The following is a 27,674-nucleotide window of genomic DNA, read 5'->3' as shown; positions in this document are numbered from 1 at the left end:
AGAATTGTTTGTGTTCATTGAAATGTTTATACTTTTAAACCATGTTAGGGAACAAGACCTTTCGAACTTTATCAAGCTAAAGAAATGGACTAAAGCATTACAGTTGGCAGTTCTTCTGGAGCAGCCATTCCGAGCATTGAACATCATAAATGGTTTTGTTTTACTAATTTTCACAATTATAAGAAAAGTCTAATTATAAAAATGTTTAGTTAGATAAAGCTTAAAAGATTGCAATTCATGAAAAACAAAAAAATCTTTGAATAGACTTAACGAAATCAGAAATTAAAAAGTGGCAACTGGCCCAAACTTTGGTAAAAAATAAATTCTCTTGCATTATAAAGGTGGATCAAAGCAGATCTGAGCAAAATCTGATCAGTTTTTATAGAATTTGGTTTATTTTTTTATGAGTATAGCGAAACTATGCAGAGCTAGAGCAGGAGGTAAGGAAGGCAACCTCTGCTGTGGAATGGACTTGCCCTAGGTAGTCATGCGGAATCAAATGATATGTGCTAGTGGTTGGCTGACAGTATCATCTGTTGTTTTTTCACCTGGAATGGTGTGTTTCATTCCACCACACACCTGGTGGAATGTTTGTGAGTAAAGAAGAGCAGTGTGGTGTTTGAGTTCACGAAGTGCATCATGAATGAATGCAGTGTACATGAACATGCACTGTGATTGACTTGTGTGCAGTACTTATCTATTTCAGTTGCAATAGAGGTATTCCCGTAACTATCGGACCACTTTGTGCACATTACTGGCACAAGCATTTCCACTGTTCACTCATTTTCGTGTAGTAGAGTTACTATGTAATGATGGCATGATTAGAACTGAAATGCACTATCACTTCTTGCTGATGGCCCTTATTGTGGATTGTCTGTTTGGATTGATTATCTGGTAGACTTCTTTCACCAAAGCGTACATGATGATGAAGTAACTTTGACCAAGTCGCGTATCATCATTTACTGTTTCCTGTCCCTCGCAGAAACGCTTGCACCAGTCCTGCACATGAGTCAATGACATGTTCATTGTAGACTGCCTTCTTTTGCCAATGCACTTCACAAAGTCCAACTCTTTCTGCCACTAAAAAACGAACAACACCACATTTCTCTTCTTCACCCACAAATATTCTACTTATGCAGAGTGTTTTTCCTGGTGGATGATACTGTCAGCCGACCACCAGCACATATCATCTGATTTCGTGTGACTTCCTAGGTTAATTATAAGTCCATTCCACGGTAGGGGGTTGCCTTCCTTACCTCCCTGGTATTACCTCTACACTAAGTTTCGCCACACTCATACAAAAATAAACCAAATTATATGACAACTGTTCAGTTTTAATTTAATCCCACCCTTAAAGATGATCATTTTGTTAATTCATTTTTTAAATCTTTTAGCAAAAGCCGAATGAAGATTTTCTTTGAATTTAGTTACTCTTTAGTTATTTCTGGGCTTCACCATATTATAACATAAAGAGTTTTTCATTTATTTTTGCAGAGATACTTATGGAAAGTAAAGGTAGAGAAGTTCTTGATGATACCATTAAAAAAATGCAGAAACATGAAATAGGTAGAGTTTTATGTATCACATAAGCTATCTCAAACATATATATTTTTAAAATAACAACTGATTAAAACATTTGCACCTTTTTTTTAAAAACTATTTTCAGATGTTCTTCTAAAGTTTGCAGTGGAATGGAATACAAATTCAAAGAACTACTTACCTGCACAATTAGTGCTGAGGGCAGTCTTGCAAATGAATACGACTGAAGAGTTGCTGCAAATGCCAGACAGGAGAGCAACCATTGAAGCCTTATTATCATATACAGGTAGCATGCTTAACAGTTTCAGCTCTTTTTTTTCTAATTTTTATGATATCCAAGAGATGGTTCAACAATTGAAATGGCTAGTATATATTTACATACATTTTTTTCTTTTTTTAATGCTTTGAATGTGTAGAAAAATTTTGATACAGCGATGTTTTGTAGACAGAGTGGAAATATTTTGTAGAGATTCATTGTTATAAAAAAAACAAGATTTGTTCAAAAATTATCCGACCATAATTTTTCATAACCAATGAAGCTATAGAGGTGTGGTTTGGTAACAAGTATGTAATGCAATACTAATTTGAAGTTTTTGGGTCCCCCCCCCCCTCCGACACTCATAGACTCGATCAAAAAAAAAGTTCATAAAAAATATTTTTCGAAACAAATTTTTTTTTTTTTTAATAAATTAAGAAAAAGTTACATTCTCCCCCCCCCCAAGGCAGGTTCTGCATTGCCCCTGAGAAGAATTTAATTGCATGTCAGTCTTTCCATGCAGAATAGAGAAATCACATCTACATAATGTTCATAAAGTATAAGTGTTTCCTTTCGTGGATGCTATAAGTGATTGATAATCTTGGGTATATGAATTCTTAAAAGCTTTATATATTTAGCTGTATGTAGCTTAAAGTTTTATATTTCTTTCCGAAGATGTTTAATCGGAAAAAACGATTTAAAAAAAATTCAAATATTACAAAGCTGCGGACGAAAAACCGTGTTTACCGCACGGCTGTTAATGGAATACAATAACGATTATACAGGAATTTCGGCAACCAAGGTCATGCCCCTGATAAATTATTGCCGAAAAACGCTACGAAAACAAAGTCGCGTCTTCGCCAGTTGCTTAAATCAGTCACAGAGACTTTATTTTACGGCTGCTCGATGGAAATGACTACTGCTGTCCTCTATGGGTGTTTTTCCTAACGACAATGGTAATCATTGACGCCACGACAACGTGAAAGCTCGCGTAAAATCTAATTTTCTGCCAAAATCAGGAGAAATTTTAACAAATCTGGAGAGCGGAAGGAAGGATGGAAAATCCGGAGTCTCTCGCTTAAATCGGGAGAGTTGGCAGGTCTGTAATTCCATAAAATCAAATATTTTAATTACTGACTGCACGAGATCATTGATGCTAAATATTTGCTGGATTTATGAAAATTATTATCATTCATATGCCCGCAGAGCGACATTATCAAAGAATCAGCCGAATGCTACAAGATGCCCACATCATTTCATTCCTGTGGCAAAATATGAAGATTGCAACTGAGTCTGCGGAATGGTAAATATTGGATCTTTTATTATGATATATGATTTTACTACAAGATCTTTGTTTTATTTCTCAGTCCATTGCCAGCATCTAAAAATCACTATCAAAATATTGTGAATGTAATGTTTGGGAAAATTACTGTTGTGCATAAGCATTTGTTAAATGAGATCTAGCCAAATATGAAAAATTGTTTTTAATCCTTCCACACCATCCTCCAAAGTCTTTGAGAACCTAAATTTATTTAAAATTTACAACAATCCCTTCTTTTTAAACATAATTTTCTTAGCAGAAACGATTTGATCTATCAAGAATACTTGCCATTTGAGTTGCCAGATTAATTCAAACATTAAAAGTAATCCATAATTAACCTTTGTTATGATATCTCAAAACAAAAGTTGACATCTTTCTAAACTATTTTTCTCCTTAATTTTGTCTTGGATCCAGCACCAAAACGTCTTGGAAGTGTTATGGTAAATGTGATAAAATTGGTTATTATGCAAAATCACCAACCATTTTAGTAAATTTGATTAAACTTATAGATTTTACCAATGAATATGAATAATACCCAAGCATTGGTAAGCATGATAAATCATACTAAATTCATCACATTTGCTGGTTATTATGCATAATAACCATTTTGTATTGGTAAATATGATAAAATTAATTACTCATTGCTATGATAAGCTTAATTATTTAGATGCCATGTCTGAACTGGATATAATGAATTCTGATTTAGCAAATAATTCTGAATATCCCCAAAATAACTCTCATTTGGCAAATTCTGAATTTCTTGATATAACCAACTCCTATTTGACAAATTTTACTATTTCACCCCGATATAATGAATTCTCTTCCAACAAATTTTACGATTGTGCCCTGATATAATAAACTTTTATTTGACAAATTTTTCTATCCAACTAATTTTTAATTCATGATTTTAATCATTAAATCTTGAAATTCATTATATCAAGGTCTGACAATCTTACATGCTAAACTCAAATATGAAAAAAATTCCGAAACATCAAATTCACCAATTACATTAGGGTTTTAAGTATAATCTCGGTAAAAGTGATAAATTTATCAAAGTTACCGAGGCAATCATGCATAATAGTGGATTTATGATTTACCATAACTTATAAAGGGTGTCCTGAAACTCCACATACAAAATTGGGAGGGAGGTATAGAACATTGTTAGGAATCATAAGAAAGCATGGTCGGAAATGCTACCCTCAAGTGATAAAGGCACAGTAAGGACACAATAAAAAAAAAAGCAGTGTAAAGCAGCTTTATTACCTAAAAAAAAGAGTATACAATAATAATTGCAAGCATCACAGGACGTGTTCAAAATTTTGCCCACTGGCATTGATTTATGTACACATGACATCCTGAGTGAACATTTCATGATTTGGTAGGTGCCTCGTTGGAAATCTTTCCTGATACAAACATACAGCAGCATGTCCATTTCCATTCTCTGGGCCATACACGAAGTGAATATCGGCTGTTCGCAAAACTATTATGTTGAGCGTACTTAGTTGACATCTACAATGAGGAACCCGCACGTGCGATCCTTGAGAGGTTATGTACACAGTGCCACCAATCAATTTCCGACTACGTGCTTTTCTAGGTGATTATGATTCCTAACAATGTTCTCTACCCCCCCCCCCCAAGTTTGTATGTGGAGTTCCGGGACACCCTGTATATTAGACGTGCATGTACATATGACATGCATTGTATAGTTTTTCCCACATCTCTAGCTTCAAACTGAAAGCGCAGCTGCAAAAATACTTGAAAAATTCTTGTTTTATTTATCTTTCAAAACCATTATAATTTACTGAAGAATTTTCAACCTCCCACAGATATCATTCCATGTTTTGAAGTACAGTAAATCTGAAATCTACCAAATGAATTGAAACAGTGATCTGTTTTGATGGATGAAGATTGAATTCAAAGAGCATACATGAACATTCACTGTGTGTGTAAAGACACTAATATGGTTCTCCAAACAACGGACCATCATGTAAAAATATATCATCTGTACTTTTTTCATTTCAAATAATATGTGCTAAGATGTAAATTGTTTCTTAACATGCTTTTTTTTTTAAAACACATTTTTATTTATAAACTAAAACACATCTTTCATATAAAACAAATCATATGAACAGTTTCATTCATTCGGATATTCTAAGCAATATGAAAACAATATATACATTTATCTTTGACTGTCAGAATGATGACACACCAGTAACTCTTCGCAGTTCTTCATACGTAACCCAGAATGTTATTGACCAGGGAGCCTGCGAAATAAAATATATACTGTAATGCAGGGTTACTTTGCACAATTTTTTAGAGTTACGAATTGCAAATCAACCCCCCCCCCCCCCTGCTAGAACCATGAATCTGCAAATTTTCACTTTTTGGGTATCAGATAGCAAAATAAGGGTTCCAAGCAGCTAAGTTTTGCCAAAAACATGAATGTTTAACCCCTATTGAAACGCATGTTACATAGAATAAAAATCCAGGAAAGTTTGCAGCTATCTTCCGGTCTCTCGAATTTTGGCCATGATTGTAAAAAAATTCCTACTTTTGGGGAAATTAAATTATTCCCAAACAATTTACCAAGAAAAAAAAAAATTTTAATGATGAAAATGGCATCACAAGAGTAATGTAAATTGCCGCCATAACATCAAATCACAAAAATATTTCATTTTCGGGATTTGTATCTACTTTGACCACATATACCACATGATTTGAGAATAGGACAGGTAATTTTAACTACTGGCTGGCGATGATTGATGACTTGCCTATATTCAATTTTGAATGGATTTCGTATCCGGGTGAAAACCTTCCTCATTCTCCAAAGTTGGCAGCTATGATGTTACAAAGCGTTTTAGGGAAATGGCACTCGTAGAATACCATAGGTAGAGTAAACATTCAGGTGTTATTTCCCATGTTTTGGAAATTTGTACATTCAGGTTTCTGGTATGAGGGGACAACATGTAAAATGATTTTGGAAATAATGTTGATATATTCTAACACAATATAAGAACAGGTCTGTTGCTATAGAAAACCATCATATTTCTTTTTAATTCTTATGATTTTTTTTTTAATTGGTGCAAAGTTACCCATAGGAGCAGGTTGATTTGCAGCACTATCGACCCACTTGAAATTTATTGTGTTAGCACGCGAAAATGGGTTCTTTTGGTCCAAGTGTGCAATTCATCTCATTTAACATGTAAAAGAAACAACTAGTATGAATGAAATTCTGCATTATATTATCAACACAAACAAAAGACAAATTTGGTTATTAATATCAACTGCGCAAGAATGAATTAGCAGAATTAAGACTAAAATGAAGTAAAAAAAAATACTTTGGGGGCGGGAGAGTTGCTTTACACGATTTCTCAGGTGGTGCAAAATAACTCCAGTTTTGCTCAGAATGTAACCATCAAAGTACTATCGATAATAATGATAAACAGCATTTATTTTCTAATTAAGTCATTTTTTGACAGCAAAATGATACTTGATATATCAATAAATCCCTCTACAATGATGTTTTTTCAAATCTTGTTTGGAATCACCTATAATCTAATGTTAAATGTCTCTTGATACAACAATATCCTTTATTACAATAAATCCCTCTATAACAATATTTTTAGGATATTTTAAAACCACTTTAATATGTTATATTTCACTCAAAATCACCAATATATTTTTTAAATTCTCACTAGTTTTTTATCTTTCCAGGGTGTTTAAGAACATCAGTATTTTGCACCATACTATCTATCTATTTACTATATATCCTCCGAAAGTATTAATAAAGTTGCTGTGAAACTACTTTCTGTGTAGTGTATGAAAGTCTTGTACAGTATATATATAAATTACTTTACAGGGTAAAACAATTAACTGAATTAGTGTTTGAGGGTTTCATGACCTGAAAAACCAGATGCAACTGGAAGTCTTAGAAACCCTCATCAGTAGCACAGCAGAAGAGAACATCATAAAATGTATAAACATTGATTAGTTAGAAACTAAATGCCAGCTTTCATGGTATTTAAGGAATTACGTATAGTTTTTCGGGTTGTTAGGCCATAGTCTAAGAAATTAAACGTTTGACATTTCATCCAACTTCAGAGGTTTAAACACATGTAGGGCTCCGTGACAAGCAAACATGACGCCATTATCATTTGTTGTAAAGAGACCTCAAAAGAGGTTTAAACCTCAGAAGATACCTGCCATAGATGTGGGTGAAACGGCAGGAATTGAATTGGCCTAACAACCCAAGAAAACTATACATAATTCCTTAAATGCCGTGAAAGCTGGCATTTCGTTTTTAACTAAATATGTAATTTATCAACTGTGTGAATTACATTCACCAACTAAACCATTAGAATTTTGTGCTGCAAATAAATAATTATAAATAAATTTTTTATCATGGTACTAACAATGCCAGTTCAGTAGAGACTGCAAGAACTGCATAAATGTGGTGGCATGTGATGAAAAAAGCTACCTCTCTATACAACGATAACACTGTTACAACATTATTTTTTCTTGGTCCATAGAGTATCACTATATCAACGTTTCACTGTAATCTTTTAAGATGAGATTAATAGAGTTTTATATCAATGTCATGAATTTAAATATTGACAGATACTTTTTTTATTAAAAATAACATTTACCATTCTCGTCCAGATTGGCACAAATCCTTTATATAAGGCCATAAACCCCTCTTGTTGAGTTGTTTTTATCAAGCAATCCACTGACGATTTGTAAAATAGGCCTCTGAAAAGTAAAAAAATGAATTTAAAAAGAACTGAAAAGATAAAATGAAACACATATGGTATTTTATAAATATGAGTTATTATTGATACAGCACTTTGATGATACTGGATTTTTAAATGCTACCTTAGAAAGAAAATTTTGTTTTTGGGAGAAATGGAGCCAAATTTACAATGGTTGCTCTGTCTTAACACAAATCCTTTTTTCTCATGTCTATTACAAACATTTGAACAAGTTGGAACATATTAGATTTTTACAACCATTACACTGAACAACAATTTTTGACAGTTTCTGCATCTGCAACAAAATGGTCACTCATTATGTAATTTTGTATACTGAACAGAAATTTGGCCATAAAAAAGCTGGATTGGTTGTGTATGTATTGCATTGGGTAATAACCCAATGCAATACATTGAAACAGAACATAAGTATATAAACAAAAATAAATAAACAGAAGAAAAAAAAATATATATAGAAATAGCAAAATACATTTTAAAAAAAATTTACAACAACACAATAGTTCATTTATCAACGTCTCGCATATACTTTGTTCTGCACTGTGCTTGTAGTGGGCATAAAAGCATTTCTTAAAATTTTCCAACAGTAGCTAACTAGCATCAAGGTTGGCCATTTGTCCTGGTAATGTTTTTCTATGGTGTGCTTACTGCTTTTTCACAATCTATATATATAAAATTGATTTTCTTTGTGTGTGATGTTCTCTATACAAATCTACAATTTTAGATTGATTCGTCAACAAATTTTGCATATGTACCAAATGGGACCCGACTTGAACGATAGGCTACTTTAAAATTTTGTCAGAGCAGGGAAAATGTCCCAAATGGGCAAAAAAACTGTTGGGCAACAATGGTTTTTGGGCATCAACAATCACTTTCCGACCGTTTACTTTGGTTATCGTGGTTCCCTAGCAATGCATTTTCATATGCCTTTACAATGGTTTGCCACTTCTTTAATCCTGTTAGCATATGTATAATATTTTATACCTTTATAATGGTTTGCCACATTTTCAATACTCTCAGTAATCAGGCTTTTTGAATAGACGTCAGAATCATCATCAGCATCACTTTGAGGAACAGGCAAAGGATTATCCCAATAGAAATCAGTGTTAAAATTGCAGATTTTACTGTAGAAATGCTGAAATTTGGTGGGGTTTTCTGTCACATCAATAATTTTAAAAATTGTATTGAATTCTCAATTTCTGAAATATTCAGTTCACTTAGAGATATATACGAAGCCCAGGAGATTAAATATGAAGTAATTAGCCGGGCCTACTTTTGAGCTGGATATCCATGTAATAACATTGATTTAAACTTTTTATATATATCTTCTCAAACATGAAAATTAAGTTCTCCGTATTGTCTTTTAATATTCAACTGCATAACTGGATATAGTTTAGGTTGTTTTAAAATTAATTATAGGCCTGTAAAGTACATCGAAGAAATTCCACAGCTTTAACTAAGCATTTTTGGAAGCAGAAACAGGCAGATGGATACCTTGAATTTCAAGGGGGAGGGAATCGAAATACTTAGCGCCCCTTAAAAAAAAGAAAAAAGTATTCATTTCTATGTTTCTTAAAATCTAGATTTCTTTATTTCATGATTCATGCAGGAAGTCGCCATATTGGTTAACTTAGACATGGTTTGCATGTCCCTCAATGAAAGAGGGAGATATCACTTGATCCAAACAGCCTCACTGAAGAAAACCTGGGCAGCGCCGGGTATCATAGCTAGTACAATAATAATCGTAAAGCATTTTTCAACTGTTAACAGGACAATATCTCGAAAAAAAAGGGCCAATAAAACTTTTTCATGGTGATATTCATTGTCAGCTGGCATAAAGCATTGAGAATTGTATGTTTTCATGTCAAACACAGTTTTATTGTTGTTCAGTGTTATTATTTCTGTGCTATGATGGGATGATCTCGGGCTGTTTGGTTGTTTTGAACTCAACAATTCACCCTCACTAGCGATAAGCATCTTAAGTAGTCAGTGATCACACAAGTGATGCAAAGTCAAGGACAAAACCTTTATTTATGCAATTGTCCGGCTGAGGTTACACTGCTTTGCTGTGATTGGTCAATAACATTCAAACTATATGATTTGTCATTTAAGCCCCGTTCACATGTACAATAAAACATCCCGGGAAGTTCCCGGTAACAGGGATTTTTGCTACAAACCGTTCACATGACGTTAAGTTTATGCCGGTAATCCCACCTCTTCTTTCCGGAAGTCATCACTGGTTACATAGGTTGAATGGAAGTGATTGATTCAAGATGGTTGATGAAGGAGCTTATAGCAGTTTTCGCTGCGCAAAAGACTATGGGAGAGAAGGTCGGTGTCGACCTCCAATCCACCCCAAGAAAGATGGGCTTTTTTTGATCAGCTTCTCCCCACCTTTTTCTTCCCTACGAGGGGAAAAAAAAGTTGTCATGCCGGTAATTATCACCAAAGCGACCCCCAATCTTGCACATATGAACGGGGCTTTAGTACCTCACCCAAGAAAAAAAATTGTGCTTCTTAGAGTGGAAATCTAAATGCTATTAGCTTTTTTCTTTTTCTGCTGAAGCAGCTTTTGAATCTGTTATATCACTCACCTCTCTGAATATTAGTAGCAACTTCTATTATAATAGAAAGAAAATCTGGATATAGCTTAAAATGTGTGTATGTTATCCAGTATCACCACTGAAATATTCAAAAAGGCACAATTGAGATTCAAACTACTGCTTCAACAAAAAACAAAGACATAAGATGAATGTTAAACAGTATTTAGATTCCAGCACTAAGAAGTAAGAAAAAATTGCACCTTGTCTAGGCCAGGTACTAAACGACTGATCCGATAGTTTTGAGTGTTATTGATCAATCGCAGCAAAGAAATGTAAGCTCAGCCAGACCAATCACATTAACACTGGCTTTATGCTCGACTTAGTAGCACTTGAAGATCACACACTTTTGAAGATGCTTGTCACTTGTGAGTTCATTCACTCATTTATGATGACTAAACATCTTGAAATATTTTCATCATAGTAATTCAACATGCATCAGCAATATTTCAATTCATTCAATTTCATAAAATGCCAAATAGAGCTAAATCATCAGACTAGATCTATGATTAGATTTGATTAAAGATCTATTCACACACATCTCCAGTCGCATTCAGAGAGGTCTGGTTTCAGTTCAAATAATTCTTCTTCCTTCCTCTACTAGCCTATTCATTCACACTCAACAGGCACAGTTCAGAATCTAATCCTAATATGTTTTGGAGAGACAAGACGGATCTTTTTTACACAGATGGACAGAGACTGTTGTGTATATGAATAGACTTTAGTTGTGAAGTTGTAAAATCAGGAATGAGTACGAGGTGCATGTATGGTTAAGTAGTAGTTATTGTAAAATCGTTGAAACTAACTTTCAAAATTGCTTTATCAAATAGATAAATAGAATCATTCAATATCACTCAAATATCATATTCATGTCTAATTTCAGATTATATACAGTGAAACCTTGCCAATAATATTTTTTAAAATCTTGTTTGGAATTGTCTATAATCTAATGCTAAAATCCTCTCGATACAGCAATATTCTTTGCTGCAATAAATTGTTCTATAACGGCATTTTTTGAGAAGATTTTCAAACTGATACAATATTTTTCTTAATTCTCTCAAAATATTCTTTTGTATATGTTTGAACTTGTTACATATTTTAGTTCTTCTGAGGATACCTATTAATATCAGTATTTGTCACCACCTGATCATCGAAAGTGTTGATGAAGTTTTTGATATCGCTACTTTTTGTGTGATACACCAAAGTGTATTACAACAAACCTCTTTACAGGGGCAACACATCTAACTGAATTTTATCAACTAATCAATTGAAAATTTTTGTGGTGAGTAAGTGCTCAAAAGTGCATATATTGGTAGTACTAACAATGCTAATTTAGAAAAGATGCCAACAACAGCATAAATTTGATGGCATGTGATAATGTTGCCTCTAGACATAACGATAATCCCTCTACAACATTTTTTCTTGATCAACAGAATATAGTTACCTCAAGGTTTCTCTGTATTTAAAGGAAACGGCGATTTGCACTAATAAAGTTAATATGACATGAACGTCGCTCTCCACTTGTTAATACAAGATATACCGAAGACTGGATGTTGTGAAGATATTTATTATTTGAGATGTTAATTTTTTAAGGAAGGAAAAAACTCATCTCTGCCTCTACCGGGAGTCGAAGGACCCGGGTTCGACTCCCGGTAGAGGCAGAGATGAGTTTTTTTCCTTCCTTAAAAAATTAACATCTCAAATAATAAATATCTTCACAACATCCAGTCTTCGGTATATCTTGTAATAAAGTTAATTTTATTGGAAGAATTTTTTTTCTTTGATAGGTATTTATATGAGTCAATCACCTTCCATTCTTGTCTGTTGGTTGATTCATAACTCGTGTCTTAACCACATCAGCTGGTGTACCAAGAGTCGCTGCTATCAAACCAGAGCAACTACTGCAGAGACAATATAGAAAAAACGAATAAGCTGAAACATATTTGAAAAAAAAAAAACACATTAAAATGTGTGTGTGTGTAATTAAATCATATTGTACAGAATTTAAGACATATTTCAATGAAAACAAGTCAAATATCAGTTAAACTAATCTAAACTTTTTATACAAATTCATTGGGTAAATACTATAATATGGAAGTGCAGGGGAAAAAATGCAGACAAATTTTATCAGAAAACAATTAATAAATGCGATGGAATATAAATTTAGAAGTTGGTTCTTTTATAAATACCTGGCTAACATGTGTGTTATGCAATTATCCCTGAGACCAGTATGTTTCAGAATGAGCTGTTTGCTTGTATCATATGTTGTCAGATCTAAGGGAAAAAATATATCAAGCTTTAATATGATCAATATATAAGTTGATTGGATCAAAAATGCAAGAATAATTGTGGCATGATGATGGTATAATCAGCAACCCTCCTCAAATTTTTATTTTATGCGCACGAATAGGTTTCTTCTGCGTGCAGAATGGCAATATGTTGTACTATGGTGTATTTCACGATTTGTGTGTCTAGCTGAAGGAATAATGGCAATCGGTACTCTGCAGTTATGATAAATATATCAGACAAATGAAATTTAAAAGATTAATGATGACCAAAAAACTTCAGGTCTGAAATGACTTGGATTGCATGAATTTACTAGTAAATAAAAATGTAAAAGGATTAATCAATGAAAATGTTATAACTGAATAATTATGATTTCACCTTAAATTCTCACCTACAAAATTTTATTTCTCTTCAATTAATTAAAAATGAATAGAAACTAAGTGAATTGATCATGCGAAAATGAAGTATCAATGCATGAATGCAAATCAAGTTAAATTTGCCAAATACAGTGATATCTCAGCAAATGAAAGTATTTCATTCTGGAATCACATTTGTTAGCTGAAATCTTTGTTGGTCAAAATGCAATTTTCCGTGGAAAATCTTTTAATTCGTTCCAGGTACAGACCAAAACATCAAAGTAACTTTCATAAAACACTAAGAAGCGCTGTAAAAAAAATAAAAACTGACTGAAAGCTGAGATAAACAACTTCACAATTGCACGAAGGAAAATTTAAAGGAATATGAAAAACTGAATATCTTTTCAGTATGTAAGCTATGCAATCAAGTTCATGATCCATAGTGAAAAAAAAAATGTGTGAGAAGTAGCCTATGTTATGTGATATAGTCAGTTCATTTCTCTTTCATACACGTGTTACATTTGTTAGCCGAAGCACAATTTTCCATTAGTTTCTATAAATAATTGTTTGCTCTCGAAGCAATCCAAAATTTCAAGATAAGTTTCATAAAAAACTAAGAAACACTGTAAAAAAGACAAATACTGGCAGATGAGGCTAAGATAAAGAACTTCACAAATGGATAAAGGAGAATTTAAAGGAAGCTGAAAAACTTAATATTACATTATGTATGTATGCTGTGCAATAGGGTTTATGAGCCATATTGGAAAATGCTACGTAATATAATCAGCTCATTGCCTTATCACATACATGCAAATGGAAAAGATAAGTTCCTAGAATATTCAGACTGCTCAGTTTGGTAGTAGGAGTCTTACCATATTTACTGAAACCATTCAAGTCTAAGGCTTCTTTTATATTTTTTTCTCAAATGCATTTTTCTTAGCGTAATCATTCATTTTACACGAAATGACTCCAAATCTTTCTGAAAGAGAAGTGTATCTGGAAAGCAATTCTGAGACGGGAATAAATTTGTCTGATTTGAATGACAGTTACTCATTGGATTTCATTTTGATTGGCATAAAAATTTAACTTGCAGCGCAACTGTAGTGTATGCATCTACATCAGCTAAAATGTTCATTAGCAAATCTATATTCATTAGCTGAGGCAGAAAAATGTCAAAAAAAATTGTTAGCCAAAAATTCAAAAGCTGGGCATTTGTTAGCTGTGGTACTTTAAAGTATGAAAGTTAATTTTATCTGGTCTTATAAAACGTAATTTAGCTCTTAATGGACAATGTGGAAAGTAAACCAAAAAAACTGATTAAATATACGGTAACATCAAACGGTTAGCACACAACCTCCAGTTTAGAAAAGCTGTTTAAGTTCGGCTTTAAATTATGCATCTTGATCTAATTAGCCCTAGTGAGAATAAAGAATAGACATGATGTAAATTAAATGATTCAGTATGGGTTCTCTTCTATGCATTATCTCCTCAGTTGTTTCTCTCTCTACTCTTTCTGAGGAAAAAACTCTTATTCCACCATCCTTCCAGCTATGAGTACATTCATAAGGTTCATTAAAATCATATAGGCATGGTTTTTTTAACCATTAAAGCTGTTTTAAATTTCACTCAAAAGAATTATTTATAATAAAGGATATATGCATGATACTTAATATGAAGATAAAATCAACCCCTTTTCTTTATGTGAATTTTAATAGTATAATTATTACATAATAAGGAGGAGCATACCTCCCATGTTGACCAGCGCAGCTCTCTGGACATTAGGTACCCAACCCTTCCAGAGGCCCCTGATCCCACCCTCTGCAAGAATCTTTCGAAATGCATGCCAAGTGCTCCGCACTCTGCAAAATCAATCAATCAAAGAAAAAGGTAACAAAAGAACATTCAAACAAAATAATCATCATAAAACAGCTAATAATAATACAATAAACATATATTTACTAGTTAAAATGTTATTACAATAAATGCCTCAAAGACTGACAATAGAATGTAGGTCGAGGTATAATTTTACACACAAGTACATTATATATTAGTTGATTGAATCCAAATTTTTTGAAAAGGAAAAAAGACTTTTGAAAAGTGTTGCCAAGGAAATTGCAATCAAAAATATAGGTTTTTCCTATTCATGGTTTAAAAACTATCATTATAAAGGTAAAATTACTCCACAATACTGTATGTACTAACAAACGTCATGTGTCATATTCAAGTAAAGAAATTCTTGAGAACAGGGCTGGAACTGGAGGGGAGGGCAACTGCTCCAGGTGGCAAATTTTAAGGGAAACAATAAAACTGTTATAAAATTGTCAAATTTTACAGTGGAGGGCAGCGATAAAATTATGTTTAACTATTCTTTAAAAATGGAAGCCGTCGTCCAAACCTTGATTCAAATGATTCTAAGCCTCAAATTTGTTTTCAAAATCTCGCATAGTTTAGCATCAGTGGTTCTTTTCCATTTTTTGCCGTGGCAAACACTCAGCATAACTATCAACTTCAACCTATTAGTCTATTTTCAATTTAAAAATTCTTATAAATACAGTAAAATAAATACCACTGGTTATAAGAATCAAATTGGCATCAGCGAAACAAAATGCTGCTTTAACATAAAAAGATCATTGGCTATAAGAATCTACTATTTATATAGATCTAAATGGATGAACAAAACGTGATTCTTTTCAGCAGTGGCTGCTGTAATTCTGATTTTAAAAAACGCTTGTCAACGCTCCGCAAGCAAAAAAAAAAGAGGACCGACAAATTATTAAAAGCTTTCGCTACTTCCAAAGACTACCAGTTTCATAAATTCTGGACTTTTATTAAATCTGGAATAATTTTTTTTATTAATTATGGAAATGATTTTCATTAGTTTAGAATTATTTCAGTTATTAATTTTCATTAGTTTAGAATTATTTCAGTTATTAATTTTCATTAGTTTAGAATTATTTCAGTTATTAATTTTCATTAGTTTAGAATTATTTCAGTTATTAATTTTCATTAGTTTAGAATTATTTCAGTTATTAATTTTCATTAGTTTAGAATTATTTCAGTTATTAATTTTCAATTAATTTTGGAATTATTTTTCATATTCATTTCTAAAATCTAAAACATTAATTTCACTGTTACAAGCACAAAAGTAATTCAAATAAATATGCAATACACCAAATAGCACAATATATGAGTATATTATATTTGAATTCACTTATTACCTTGGGGGATGGCCTTCTAGTCGTCTTCTACCTTCCATTTGCATTTGCACTTTTACTAGATCTGTCGGACTCGCTAAGAACTGACCAAGGGCACCAGATGTACTGCCACAGAGAACACACATCCTAAGAGAGATGCAAAATTCTCAAAAACTTAAAAAGTGGCTTCATTCCAATTCTAACAACTGTTATTATATGCATTTATTGCAAAATATTACTTGCAGGTGTGGTCAACTTGATATTAGTAGTATTTATACACATACCATTTTGACTGCATTCTAATATTTTTACAATTTTCACCTTTTGTGTATGTAAAATATTGAATTTGTACCATTCTGATGTGTGCATGTCAATAAAACTATTTACTTATGCTCGTCAAATGTTGCTGCGGGGGGGGGGGGAGTGATTTTCATTATCTAGCATAGAAATAAACATGATTGGAGAGAAAGCATGATTTACCACACTGTGCTATATAAAAATGATTCATATTTTTTTTAGCAAGTATGTGTAAATCTGAACATGGTTTATTCATGCATAATATTTACAGGAATTGAAACTCAGTGTCATGTACAGTGTAGAACCTTGATTAACAATCACTATCAATTGATACTTCTGTAAACCGAGGCATGTGGAAAGACCAGCAATATTAATTTGGGTTGTAGAAATGTCAGTAAGAGGTGACAAACTTTAACCATGCTTTTCATTAGAACATTAATGTAATCGAGTGATTTGAAACATGTAATATCTATGTCAATTCTACTTACTTTAACTTACAAGAAATTGGCATGGATGAATTGTACCATTTTTGAAAAGCGGTTCCATGAATATTTTGTGCTATGCATCATAAAAATACTTAATGGGCAAAAGTTTCCCAAAAATAATATTTAATTAAGAGACACCATGTCACACGGGCATCCTTCAGAGGAAGCACGTTCCTCAAAATATTTAAGAGCCAAAGACTCATCCATTCAGACAATGGTCCATCATCTCTATTAATTGATGTGACATAGGATTCATTCCTTTCAGTTAATGAAGGTTCTACTGTAATGCTCTATATATAAATGAAAAAAAAAAGTAGTGATATCTCACCAAAGTGCTGGTCTTTTATTAGCTTTATTTAACAGAAATTTTTCCCTGAAAGCCTCGTAAAAAGTCATTCGACATCCACTGTACACTACCAAAAGAAAATGAAGTCTATTTGACATGAATCATTTTATTATAAAGAATCAAAGATACTCATTACTGATTAAATCAGTAACGAGTATTCTGCACAGAACATTCTGTAAACAATTCTGTTTCATTTTGCACAGAAACTTGGTAAGTTAAGTTTGGCTCATACTTTTGAGAACTATTAACTCAAATACAGTGAAACCTCACTACAATGATAAATCCTTCTACGATAATTTTTCAAGGCTTGTTCGGAAATGCCTATAGCCTAATATTAAACAGCTGCCTCTCATCAATATTTTTTCCTGCAAAGTACCATTATATTGACATTTCACCGTAATAATAGAGCGTTCTCGTGTGGATAACAGGAAATTTCTCTAAATTTTTTAACACTTCTCAACCTCCTTAGTCCCAACGGAAACTCTAAGTTTCATAGTTTTAAGATTATTTCTAACTGTGAAGCTGTCTAACATTAGTTTTGGTCATAATATGCATATGAATAATTTGCTACCAAGTGTTCATAAGATCTAGTACTAATTTTGAGGTCTATGTGAGCATTTCATTTAGCGAGGTGGAATTTTTTAAAACTGCTGTCTAGCATCTCCTACAGGTAAGGCCAGAACTGGCAAGGTTAAGATGACTGATTGGTGGTTCAACTGAGAATACAGTTACTTTAGAAAAGTTTTATACACAAAATAAATTTATAAGCATAGCATTCTCAATAAGAGGATCAACAATGAATGAAAAATTTTGAAGGGAGAGAAAAAAATTCATTCTGCAAGCACATACCTAGATGCCTGTATATTGCTGGCGTTACCCCTTGCCATAGCTTCAGAAGACCTTCTTCTTGAACTGAAATGCATTAAGACAATAAATGTGTGTAGTTCAAAAAAAAAAAAAAATCAATTAGAATTGAAATACATAAAATCACCAACTGGTGGTGAAGTTGAAAAAAAATGTCTGATTTTAAAAAAATGTAACTTGTTAAGGGTAACAAGTTAACCATCTTGCACATAGAGAAGCCATGACAAAAAAAATGAGAGGTCAACAGTCCTTCACACCAACTATCAATGGCAACAGTGGTAACAGAGCTTAACAATTAAATAAAGGAAAAGTATACAATTTTGCAATATTTTAGTAATGCACTCTATTGTTTTTTTGTTTTTTTTTGTTCCTGTTGATCATGGTGGCAAGCACTGGGCACTATAACCCCTCATCTTCTCCATCTTCAGTTCCTCAATTAAAAAAGTTTAGTTTAAGCCATGGCAAAGTGGAAACAAAAAAAACAAAAAAACAGGAAAAAGGTATAACCATTCGCCCTAAAAGTTTGTCTCTTCTGAAAGATGGAAAAGGCTAAGATGGTGGAAAATCTCAAGAAAAAAAATCAAAACCAACAATTAACACTTTGAAGGGCAGACATTTTTCCAAAACCCACAGAAAACAATGTTAACAGGTGGTCTCATAGGGACAGCACCAGAAAGGATTAAGAGGGCGTTTATTTATTTTTTTCATGTCTCCATAAAAGAAAAAAAATTATGCATAGGAGTGATTTTTATTCCAAATTAAAGATACACTTACAAATTAAGGGGTCTCACACCTTTTAACATGGTAAAAAACTATGCTCTGGTAGAAATATCATTAAAAACACTATTTAACCATATTTCAAGTTATTTTCCACTGAATTATCCAATTTGAATTTTCAAAGCACACATTTTCGAATTCGTTGGTGATGCATGTTCATCTTCACTGTTTAGTTCTCTTAAGAGACTAAACTGCACAATCCATCATCATAATTTATACCTTTTATTTAGTGGTTAACTTTGCAGTGGTGATTCGCATCAGCCACATGACAAACTGTAAACCAGTGGTTCCTTGAAGAGGTTTTGGGGGGAAGGGGGAGGGTCTATGAACTTGGATGAGAAAACAATTAACTCACAGTTTTAACATTATTATATACATCATTTTCAGATGAACACCCTAGACACTAGACTACAAAGGTAACAAACAAGTGAAAGGATGTGGGTTTGATTCCCTGCAAAGGCAGTTGAATTTTCTCTCTTTTCAAAAATTCATCTTCGCAACAGTCAGTTGTTAAAAACCTTCGTAGGGATAGCAGAGAGTGACATCATCCTTTCAAAATTTATCTGGCTGTACAAAAACAAAGTTTAAATACATAATACAGCATCTAATGCAATTGTGCTTATGAAAATAAGCACAATTGTGCTTATGTAAATGGCCTAAACATATTACATGCAGCAGCAGCAAAATAATAAGTTCATTTGCCTGGTTGTTCTCCTATTGAGAAATTGAGTAAAATTGTGCAAGGAAATTTAGAATGAGATGCAAAATCAACCATGTGGGAAATGGGAGTGAACCATCATATGAGAAAATAAGAGCAAATGCGGGGGGGGGGGAAATCACCAACACCATCCAGTACACACACGTGAGCACAGTGCGCTTTGCTACGATTTCCCCTTTTCTGGTGACGGCACTAGTTAATCACGAGTTTTCCATAGAAGTGAACAAAGCTTTGTCCTTAAACCATCTATCTTTCATACCTTTCTCCTCAAAGAATAAATGTTGGCCAAGGTCATACACACTCAGTGATGGATTTTGTCCATTTCTTTGCAAAAAGGGGATACAGTATTATCTTGCAATGTAAAGTACAGTATTCCCCGACATTAGCTGGCATGTCGTGAAAATCAGGGAGCACAAGCTTTTTAAATGTTTGTGTCTGGTCAATTCCAGACATGCTTGGAAAAAAATCGATATTCGATAAGGATCATGAAATACACTGCTGGCCACCGTAAATGCAACACCCTGAAGGAAGCATGCAAATAATATGAAATTTATAACATGCATTAGCGGAGGTGAGATATGCAAATGATTAGAATTTCAGCGCAGACGCACATCACGCGCGCCTGTGGCGCCACTTCAGAGCGCTATTTAAGGCTTGGACATTTCGACGATTTGAAGTACGGCAATTGTGTTTTTCTTGTGGTTTTTCAAAAAAACGATCAATTATGCCTCGTAGAAAACAGCGATCATCTTTTGATCAAGTATCCGAGTTCGACAGAGGAAGGATAGTGGCCTACCGAGATTGTGGATTATCTTTCGGGGAAATCGGTAGTCGTGTTGGGCGAAACCAAACAACTGTAATGCGGATATGTGATTGTTGGATGCAGGAGGGTACGACGGACCGACGTGTTCGATCGCATCCACCTCAGTGCACCACTTCACGTGATGACAGGCGTATTGTGCGTATGGCAGTGACGGATCGCTCAGCCACATCACGAACCATAGCACGGCACATTCAGTCTGTACCGCATCATCCAGTGTCTGCGCGTACCATTCGACGCCGTTTACAGCAGAGTGGTCTGTCCGCAAGACGTCCATTGCTTCGTCTACCCTTGACGCAGAACCACAGACGTCTCCGCCGCCAATGGTGCGATGAAAGAAGGATGTGGACGGCACAATGGAATGTAATTGTCTTTACTGACGAGTCACGCTTCTGTCTGCAACACCACGATGGTCGGATTCGAGTCTGGAGACACCGTGGAGAGAGGATGCTGAACAGCTGCGTTATGCACAGCCACGCTGGTCCTGCACCGGGTATTATGGCATGGGGCGGTATTGGATATCACTCTCGCACTCCTCTAGTAGGCATTGCCGGTACTTTAAAAAGCCAGCGCTACATCTCCGAGGTGTTGGAGCCAGTTGTCCTTCCTTACCTTCAGGGCTTGCCCACAGCCATATTTCAACAGGATAATGCGCGACCACACATGGCACGCATTGTCCAAAGGTTCTTCGTCAATCGCCAGATTGAATTGCTTCCCTGGCCAGCTCGCTCTCCGGATCTTTCGCCGATAGAAAACACGTGGTTCATGGTTGCTCAACGATTGACCCAGATTACATCCCCCAGCTGCCACACCAGATCAACTTTGGCAACGCGTGGAAGCTGCTTGGTCTGCTGTACCCCAGGAACACATCCAAAGTCTCTTTGAATCAATGCCGAGGCATGTGGCAGCGGTGATCTCCAACAATGGCGGCTACTCTGGCTACTGATTTTGGCAGGAACCACACTTCACAGAAGTCTATAAATTTAATCATTTGATGCTTGGTCAACATGTTATCTACGAAATAAATATTGTTGCGATATCTCTTGTCTTTCTTGGTGTTGCAATTTGGGTGGCCAGCAGTGTATATATAAATATATATACATTCAGGCCACTTTTATAAGACTTCTTGAAAAAAACCACTTACATCATCTTATACCATTTATATATACTATTTACTATATTATATTATATACTATCAGATAATATACTATCCCAAGAATATAAAATATGGTGAGAATGAAAAATTTTGGCTAATAATGAACAAATATGATATTTTTCATGGAAAAAAATTGTATTTAGGCCACTTTTATTTGATTTTTTGAAGAAAAAAAACACTTGGTTTAACCAAGGTTTAAACCAAACCACCCTGAATTGCTTAATATTCAAATTTTTTTTAATAAATCAAGATTTGTGGTAGCAAAAATAAAGTAAGAACTACCTAAAATCAGTTCATAAAACAGAACTTGGAGCGACAAACCTGTTCTTTGCACAAAGATGGAAGATGAGTCCGCTTTCTTTTACATGCGCCTTAGTTACAATAAAAGAGCATAATAAATATGTATACCTATTCCAGCTGCTGTATGAATCATTCCTCTTCCTTTTGCTTTGGTGTTGAGCCTGGAATAGCTATTATTAGGCTTGTTGAGAGCATTTTCTCCCTGAATCTGGAGACGTGTCTTCGTGATATCAAGAGGATAGGTAGCTGCGATGAGAAGTATATCATCAAACGTAGCCAATTTAGCCAATGAATAACTGAGTTTTCATTACCGATTTATGCACAGAAAAAATGAGTGAAATATTCATGGAAAAGGAATAAAGAATTATCATAATTTCTCTGAAAAATCATTTCCAATACATATTGTGCCACACTTAATGTGCTTAACATTCAGGGTTTCTGATAACAATACCAGATTGATAACTATATCCGAAAAGAAATCCTGGTTATAAATATGACGATCACATGTTCTGTTTGGTTAAACAGGTCGTATGGAAACAAGACAACTGTTTTTCTTTCCCACATAACTGGTTTCAAAATATTAAAGCGTGAATTTTTTTTTCTCCCTGTTGTTTTAAAACAGGATTTTTCTTTCTTTTAAGCTGATCCTTGATTTTCATTCAGAAACTGTGAGGAATTGAAATGGATCTGTCTAATGTGTATTATGAATCACTAAAATGTTGTGAAAAAAAATGTGCACTGTTAAATGAACGATAGGCCTACTCACATTACTTGATTTCCGAGAAATCCGATCAACAGCATACTTTGTTTCATTTGCAAAACTCAACTGTTTCAGAAATATTTTCTCGCTTTGAAAATATATTTTCCAATATTCCAATGCACTGAACTTGGTAAAAGAATATTTTCCTTTTTGCCACCATGGAAAACACAGAATGTCTTTATTTGCCATCAAACATGTTTTATATAAAAGGGGGTTTTGTTGAATTTTATTGTGTGAAATTTCTTTTTGACCGTTTATTGTAATCCTACCAAGGTAGTATTACTCTACTGTAGTTTTTCAGCAAGTATCAGTAAAGGATAACAATCATCAAGTGGTCACATTTCTACATAGATTTCAGATATGATTCCGTGATTCACATTACTACATATTTGACTAAATTAGTATTCTTATTTCATCATTAGTCAGTCAGTAAAGATGTCTTTGAATAGCCGAAGCTATAGCATCTATATTAGAGGAAATTTGGTGTCACAATTCAACTCAATAGTTGCTGTGTGTATTACGGTAAATGTGATAATCTGTTTTAACTAATTTATGACATTTACCGTAACACATGAAATGAAAATGTCAAAACATTACCCGTCCAACTGACTGGTCATGGTCTTTTTAGGTAAAACTAAAAATATATTTTGGCTGATTTAATTTTAAAACTTATAGTTGGACAATATAATGCTTCTTATATTTAAAAAACAGTCATGAAATTTCACCATTCTAAACAATCTGGTTTATTATGAAAAGGGAAGATCGAAAATGGTCAAAAAATGACAGGCTTGATCCTTCTAGTGTTAATTAAATTCTGGTACATATAGATAAACTAATTATTCATGAAAATTGTTAAGATACAATTGATGCTCGTTGTGATCCCATGCAATAGCAACTGATATCCTATTGAAATGACTGATAGAAAAAGTGCCTAATTTTTCCCTATAATGCCTATCTTATGCTTTGCTTTTGATATAATGGCCAGGGCCACAACTAGATGTTTGGTCAACCAGGGCAAGTGTGCATTTTGGCGCCCTCTTGTAATGTTTAAGGAGAGGTTTGAGAATAAAATTTGCGCCCCCTGTGGTCCAGCGCCCGGGGCACAAGACCCGCTTGCTCCCCCTTAGTTGCGGCCCAGATAATGACCACATTATTCAATAGAACCTCAATTATCTGGGCTAATGGTGAGAGAAAGCAATCATGGATAAAATCATGGTTATCATTTTCTTGTCAGTATCAGCCATTCTGCACAGTTCTAAAATGTACAATGAGAATGACACAAATAGGTTATAACGCTGGTTCAGCTGAGGAATCATGTGGTCATGCAGTTGAAGTTACACCATCCTTGTCTTTCAGTTATAAAAAAAAGCAATACATTTCGACTAACACCTCGTTTTTCCCTGGCATCACCTGTAATTGGTTGTAAGGCTGGTCGTCCACTGGAAGCTACCACGAGCAAAAACAAGTCGATAGTAAGTGCAGTAACGTTATAGTAGTCCTATACATACACACGACTTGTTTTGCTCATGGTAGCTCACAGTAAATGGCCGGCCTAAAAGCCTGTTTACACTCGTTACGTGATTTAGTATTTAACTAAATTTTAGTTGTTAAGCGCTCAAAAAAGTGTTCACACGTTTAAGTGATTTAGTAAATGCTCATTGGATAATATGGGACCACGCCCACTGGCACATGTGCATCCTGCTTATTTAATCAAAAAAATACATCAGACTCTTTATTCTACTTAACCACTAAATCACAAACTAAACCTGTTTAAACAGGCTTTAATGTGAGCATACATTTTAAAGTTACTTGACAACTTAGCATATAGTCAACTACTTAATCACTTAATGTGTGTAAATGGGTTTTAAATCTTCAAATGTCCATTGCTCCAGGGCAATGTTTGTTTCTTACGTGTGCCTATAAGAGGCTGCCGTTTGAACGTGTTGAAACGGGGCTTCACCTCTGAGAATGGGAGTTGGTTCTGTAAAAGAATGAAAAAATTCAGTAGTTCTAAAAAAATGGAAATGTTTGTTTTCATTACCACCTTCACAAAACCGTACGTAACTATTGAAGAAAAACCACCAAAATGTATGTTGATAGGGAAGAGTCAAACATGAAGCTAAAATTTTTGTAGTACGGTTAACCTCTTAATGGCCAATGTTTCCAATTGGGAGCATCAGTTTTATTAATAAGAAACAAGAAAAAAAATTGTATATTAAAGCACTTGATTTTTTTTCTCCCTGAAGGTGTGAGATTCTAAATTTAATTTACAAATTTCAGCATTTATGCCATAAATTTAATTTTTTTAAAACAGATATTTTCAAGGAAGAAAAAATTTAATTCTTTTGTTTTAAATTTTTTAATTTTAATGTTGTTTCAATGGACATGGGCACATCCAGAAAACATACTGGGAAATTTATTTAGTGAATTTTATGGAAGAGTTGATCAATTTTGCCCAAGAATATTAAGACACCAACGAATAAGGCAAATACATGAAAATACAAAAATCCTAATGCATTTCAACAAGAATGGGTGTCATCTGCAGAGAAAAAATATTTAGCCACTAGTCACGCTGACCGAGTTTCCCACTTTGGTTGAATACCAAATCTTAATTCTCGGTTGCTCAGCAGAAAAAGTACATGTGTTCACTACAAACATCGTAGTGAGAATGAAGCTGTGAGCCTGTGTGAGATATTAATGCAGCGTCCTGATTGGATGCTTGCGAAATAGTGCTACCCGATTGATCTATTCAAATTTTCTTAGAATTCCTGCTCAAAATGAATTCAAGCCATGGTGTTGTGATCGGGGATGTAGATTTATTATCATTTACTAGTATATTTTTGAAGGCCCAAATATATGTGTCTTCGTAGAAATCTAAGTCAACTGCAGACTTTGTGAAAAACTCTTGCTTCTTGAAATTTAAATCTATGGCCCTTTTGCCAAAAGCGAGCGGTAATGGTCTATTTTTCACATTCCTGATTCTTAACACAGCGAACGTGTTTATTTAACCTTGCTTTTATGGGTCTCCTTGTCTGTCCTATATAACCAAGACGGCAATCACCACATGGAATGTAATGAATGCCCCATTGTTTATTCTGTAGTGTAGCATCTTTAAGGGACATGAAACCAAAGTTTTTAGAGGGCGCATCTAGGGGTGTTAGATTAAACTTTTTTATGCATCTGTTTGATCTTCAGCGAGAGTATTAGATCACAGGGTATGACTACACTTTTTTGAGTGGCCTCACTATAATATTTTCTGAAGTGGTTCCTTGTGACGGTTTCAAGAATTTTCTACTTATTGTGTCAATGATCTTTGTGTTAAACCCAGTCCTTCACAATTGCTCTGATGGTTTGAAGTTTCTGGTCTAATGTGTTCCGATCTGAACAGATGTTAAATGCTCTCGCTACATAAGTACGAAACACTGAAAGTTTCTGTTGCATGGGATGACAAGATCTGAAATGAGATGGTAATGACAACATGAAAGGCTTACGATAGACCGGGGTTTGAAACTGATTTCTGTTTAGTAACTAACACATATAAGAAAGAGAGTTTATTGTTAGTTTCAAATTCGGCTGTGCACTGAACAGATGGCTCTAAAGATGACTTGAAACATTATGAATGACAGACTCCCAGCGAAGAAGGCGGGTCTGGTGTCCGGGTGCCAGACCAGAAGGGGTTCGAATTTCACCTCTCCTTCAAAATTACCAGAGGGCGCCCAAATGTATGCTTGCCTCGGCTGACCAAGCATCTAGTGGCGGCCCTGATTTAGAAGGGGAAAATAACAATTAAAAAAAATTAGGAAAACCAATTCAAATCTTGGTTTGATCGGTAATGGTTAATTTGTACCCCGGACAATCAAGGTTCAACTATATAATGCCCGTTTTAGACGAAGCCATTCCCGTAGCCAGAAATTTCATTCGGAGGGGGGACCAAATTGATAGAACATACATTTGGACAACTTTTCCTATTTTTTTCGGTCGTTTCCTCATAATTCGAGAGCCCCCCCCCCCAGCTACGGCCTTGGACGAAGCGATAGGGGATCATTGTAACGAGCGCCGACTGTACAAACGGTATGGTGTACGCTAACATAAGTGTACGCAGAATTTTCTCGAGGGGGGGGTTTCAGATTTTTCCCTTCTGGTTACATTTTTTATTGCAAGATAACACTATGATCTTGGCTCAAGGGGGAGGAGGGGGGGGGTTCCCCTTACGTACGCCAATGAGTGCTAGTGTTTATTTTAGGAACCAGTGCATATCAAAAAGTGTATTTATAATCTCATACTCTATTTTTTAGGGATTCGTCCTTCCATTGGATATGATCGAACAAACGTACTAATTAATATTAATCATAATTATCGTTAGACGAAAGGAATAGTTACCAGTTTCGGCGACAGCGGCTGCAGTTGATGACAACAAGTATTTGAAGAGGAAAGTTTCTCTGTTTCCCACAGCAGCAGCAACAGCTGGCTTCGACTCGCTCGCCATCACAACGACCGACTGTCCGTCCGTCTGCTGTTGTTTACGTTTACGTCGTCGTCGTTGTTGTTGTTTTCCAGCCGTATCAACAGCTGATATCTGTTGCTCACAGGACGAAAAACTTTGATGACGTAATAGAACTCGGATTCCGACCTGTAATTCTTGCATGCCATATGGCCCGATGGTTAGTCTTTCCTCCATGATATGGCCCACATTTTTCCGTGTAATTTTAGATTTTATCTAGATACGAGATCCATGCATCAAAATTCAAAATTTTATTCCTCCAAATTTTTTTGAAGAGTGAAAATAGTCCTTCAAATTTCGAGTAATATTTTTTAAATATACATTCAACCCTCAGT

At 34.5% G+C, this 27,674-nt stretch overlaps 2 protein-coding genes across 2 annotated transcripts in view; one reads left to right on the top strand and one right to left on the bottom strand.

Moving 5' to 3' along the window:
• Positions 1 to 5,176, top strand: part of LOC149076865 (transducin beta-like protein 3) — a 38,570-nt gene extending 33,394 nt beyond the window's left edge. Inside the window, exons 18-22 of the mRNA XM_089244588.1 lie at positions 49 to 152; positions 1,495 to 1,566; positions 1,667 to 1,825; positions 3,002 to 3,098; positions 4,943 to 5,176. Coding sequence (XP_089100714.1) covers positions 49 to 152; positions 1,495 to 1,566; positions 1,667 to 1,825; positions 3,002 to 3,098; position 4,943 — 433 coding nt within the window. The 3' untranslated portion in view covers positions 4,944 to 5,176. The remainder of the gene's footprint in view (positions 1 to 48; positions 153 to 1,494; positions 1,567 to 1,666; positions 1,826 to 3,001; positions 3,099 to 4,942) is intronic.
• A 68-nt stretch (positions 5,177 to 5,244) lies between these two features.
• On the bottom strand, positions 5,245 to 27,417 carry Ucp4A (Uncoupling protein 4A). Its single transcript, XM_089244589.1, has 10 exons — positions 27,219 to 27,417; positions 22,187 to 22,324; positions 18,293 to 18,355; positions 17,426 to 17,510; positions 16,340 to 16,462; positions 14,868 to 14,980; positions 12,669 to 12,753; positions 12,288 to 12,380; positions 7,763 to 7,865; positions 5,245 to 5,380 (listed from the first exon to the last, which is right to left on the bottom strand). Exons 1-10 carry the CDS (start codon positions 27,322 to 27,324, stop codon positions 5,309 to 5,311), a joined length of 981 nt encoding a protein of 326 aa, XP_089100715.1. The 5' UTR covers positions 27,325 to 27,417; the 3' UTR covers positions 5,245 to 5,308.
• Positions 27,418 to 27,674: the final 257 nt, after the last annotated feature.

The sequence above is a fragment of the Pholcus phalangioides genome, unplaced genomic scaffold (assembly GCF_987345545.1).
Source record: "Pholcus phalangioides strain wild (caught in Gottingen) unplaced genomic scaffold, Ppha-v1.0 ptg000015l_1, whole genome shotgun sequence".
Lineage (NCBI taxonomy): Eukaryota > Metazoa > Arthropoda > Arachnida > Araneae > Pholcidae > Pholcus > Pholcus phalangioides.
Note: the sequence above shows the minus strand (reverse complement) of the source record. Positions and strands in the feature narration are given on the sequence as shown.

Excerpts from the sequence above, each read along its gene's own strand:
- Ucp4A (XM_089244589.1), bottom strand. The coding sequence starts at position 27,324 with ATGGCGAGCGAGTCGAAGCCAGCTGTTGCTGCTGCTGTGGGAAACAGA. Across the intron at positions 18,356-22,186 it reads TCATACAGCAGCTGGAATAG|TTCAAGAAGAAGGTCTTCTG; the intron begins GTATACATATTT and ends AATGCATTTCAG. Across the intron at positions 14,981-16,339 it reads CTAGAAGGCCATCCCCCAAG|AGTGCGGAGCACTTGGCATG; the intron begins GTAATAAGTGAA and ends TTGATTTTGCAG.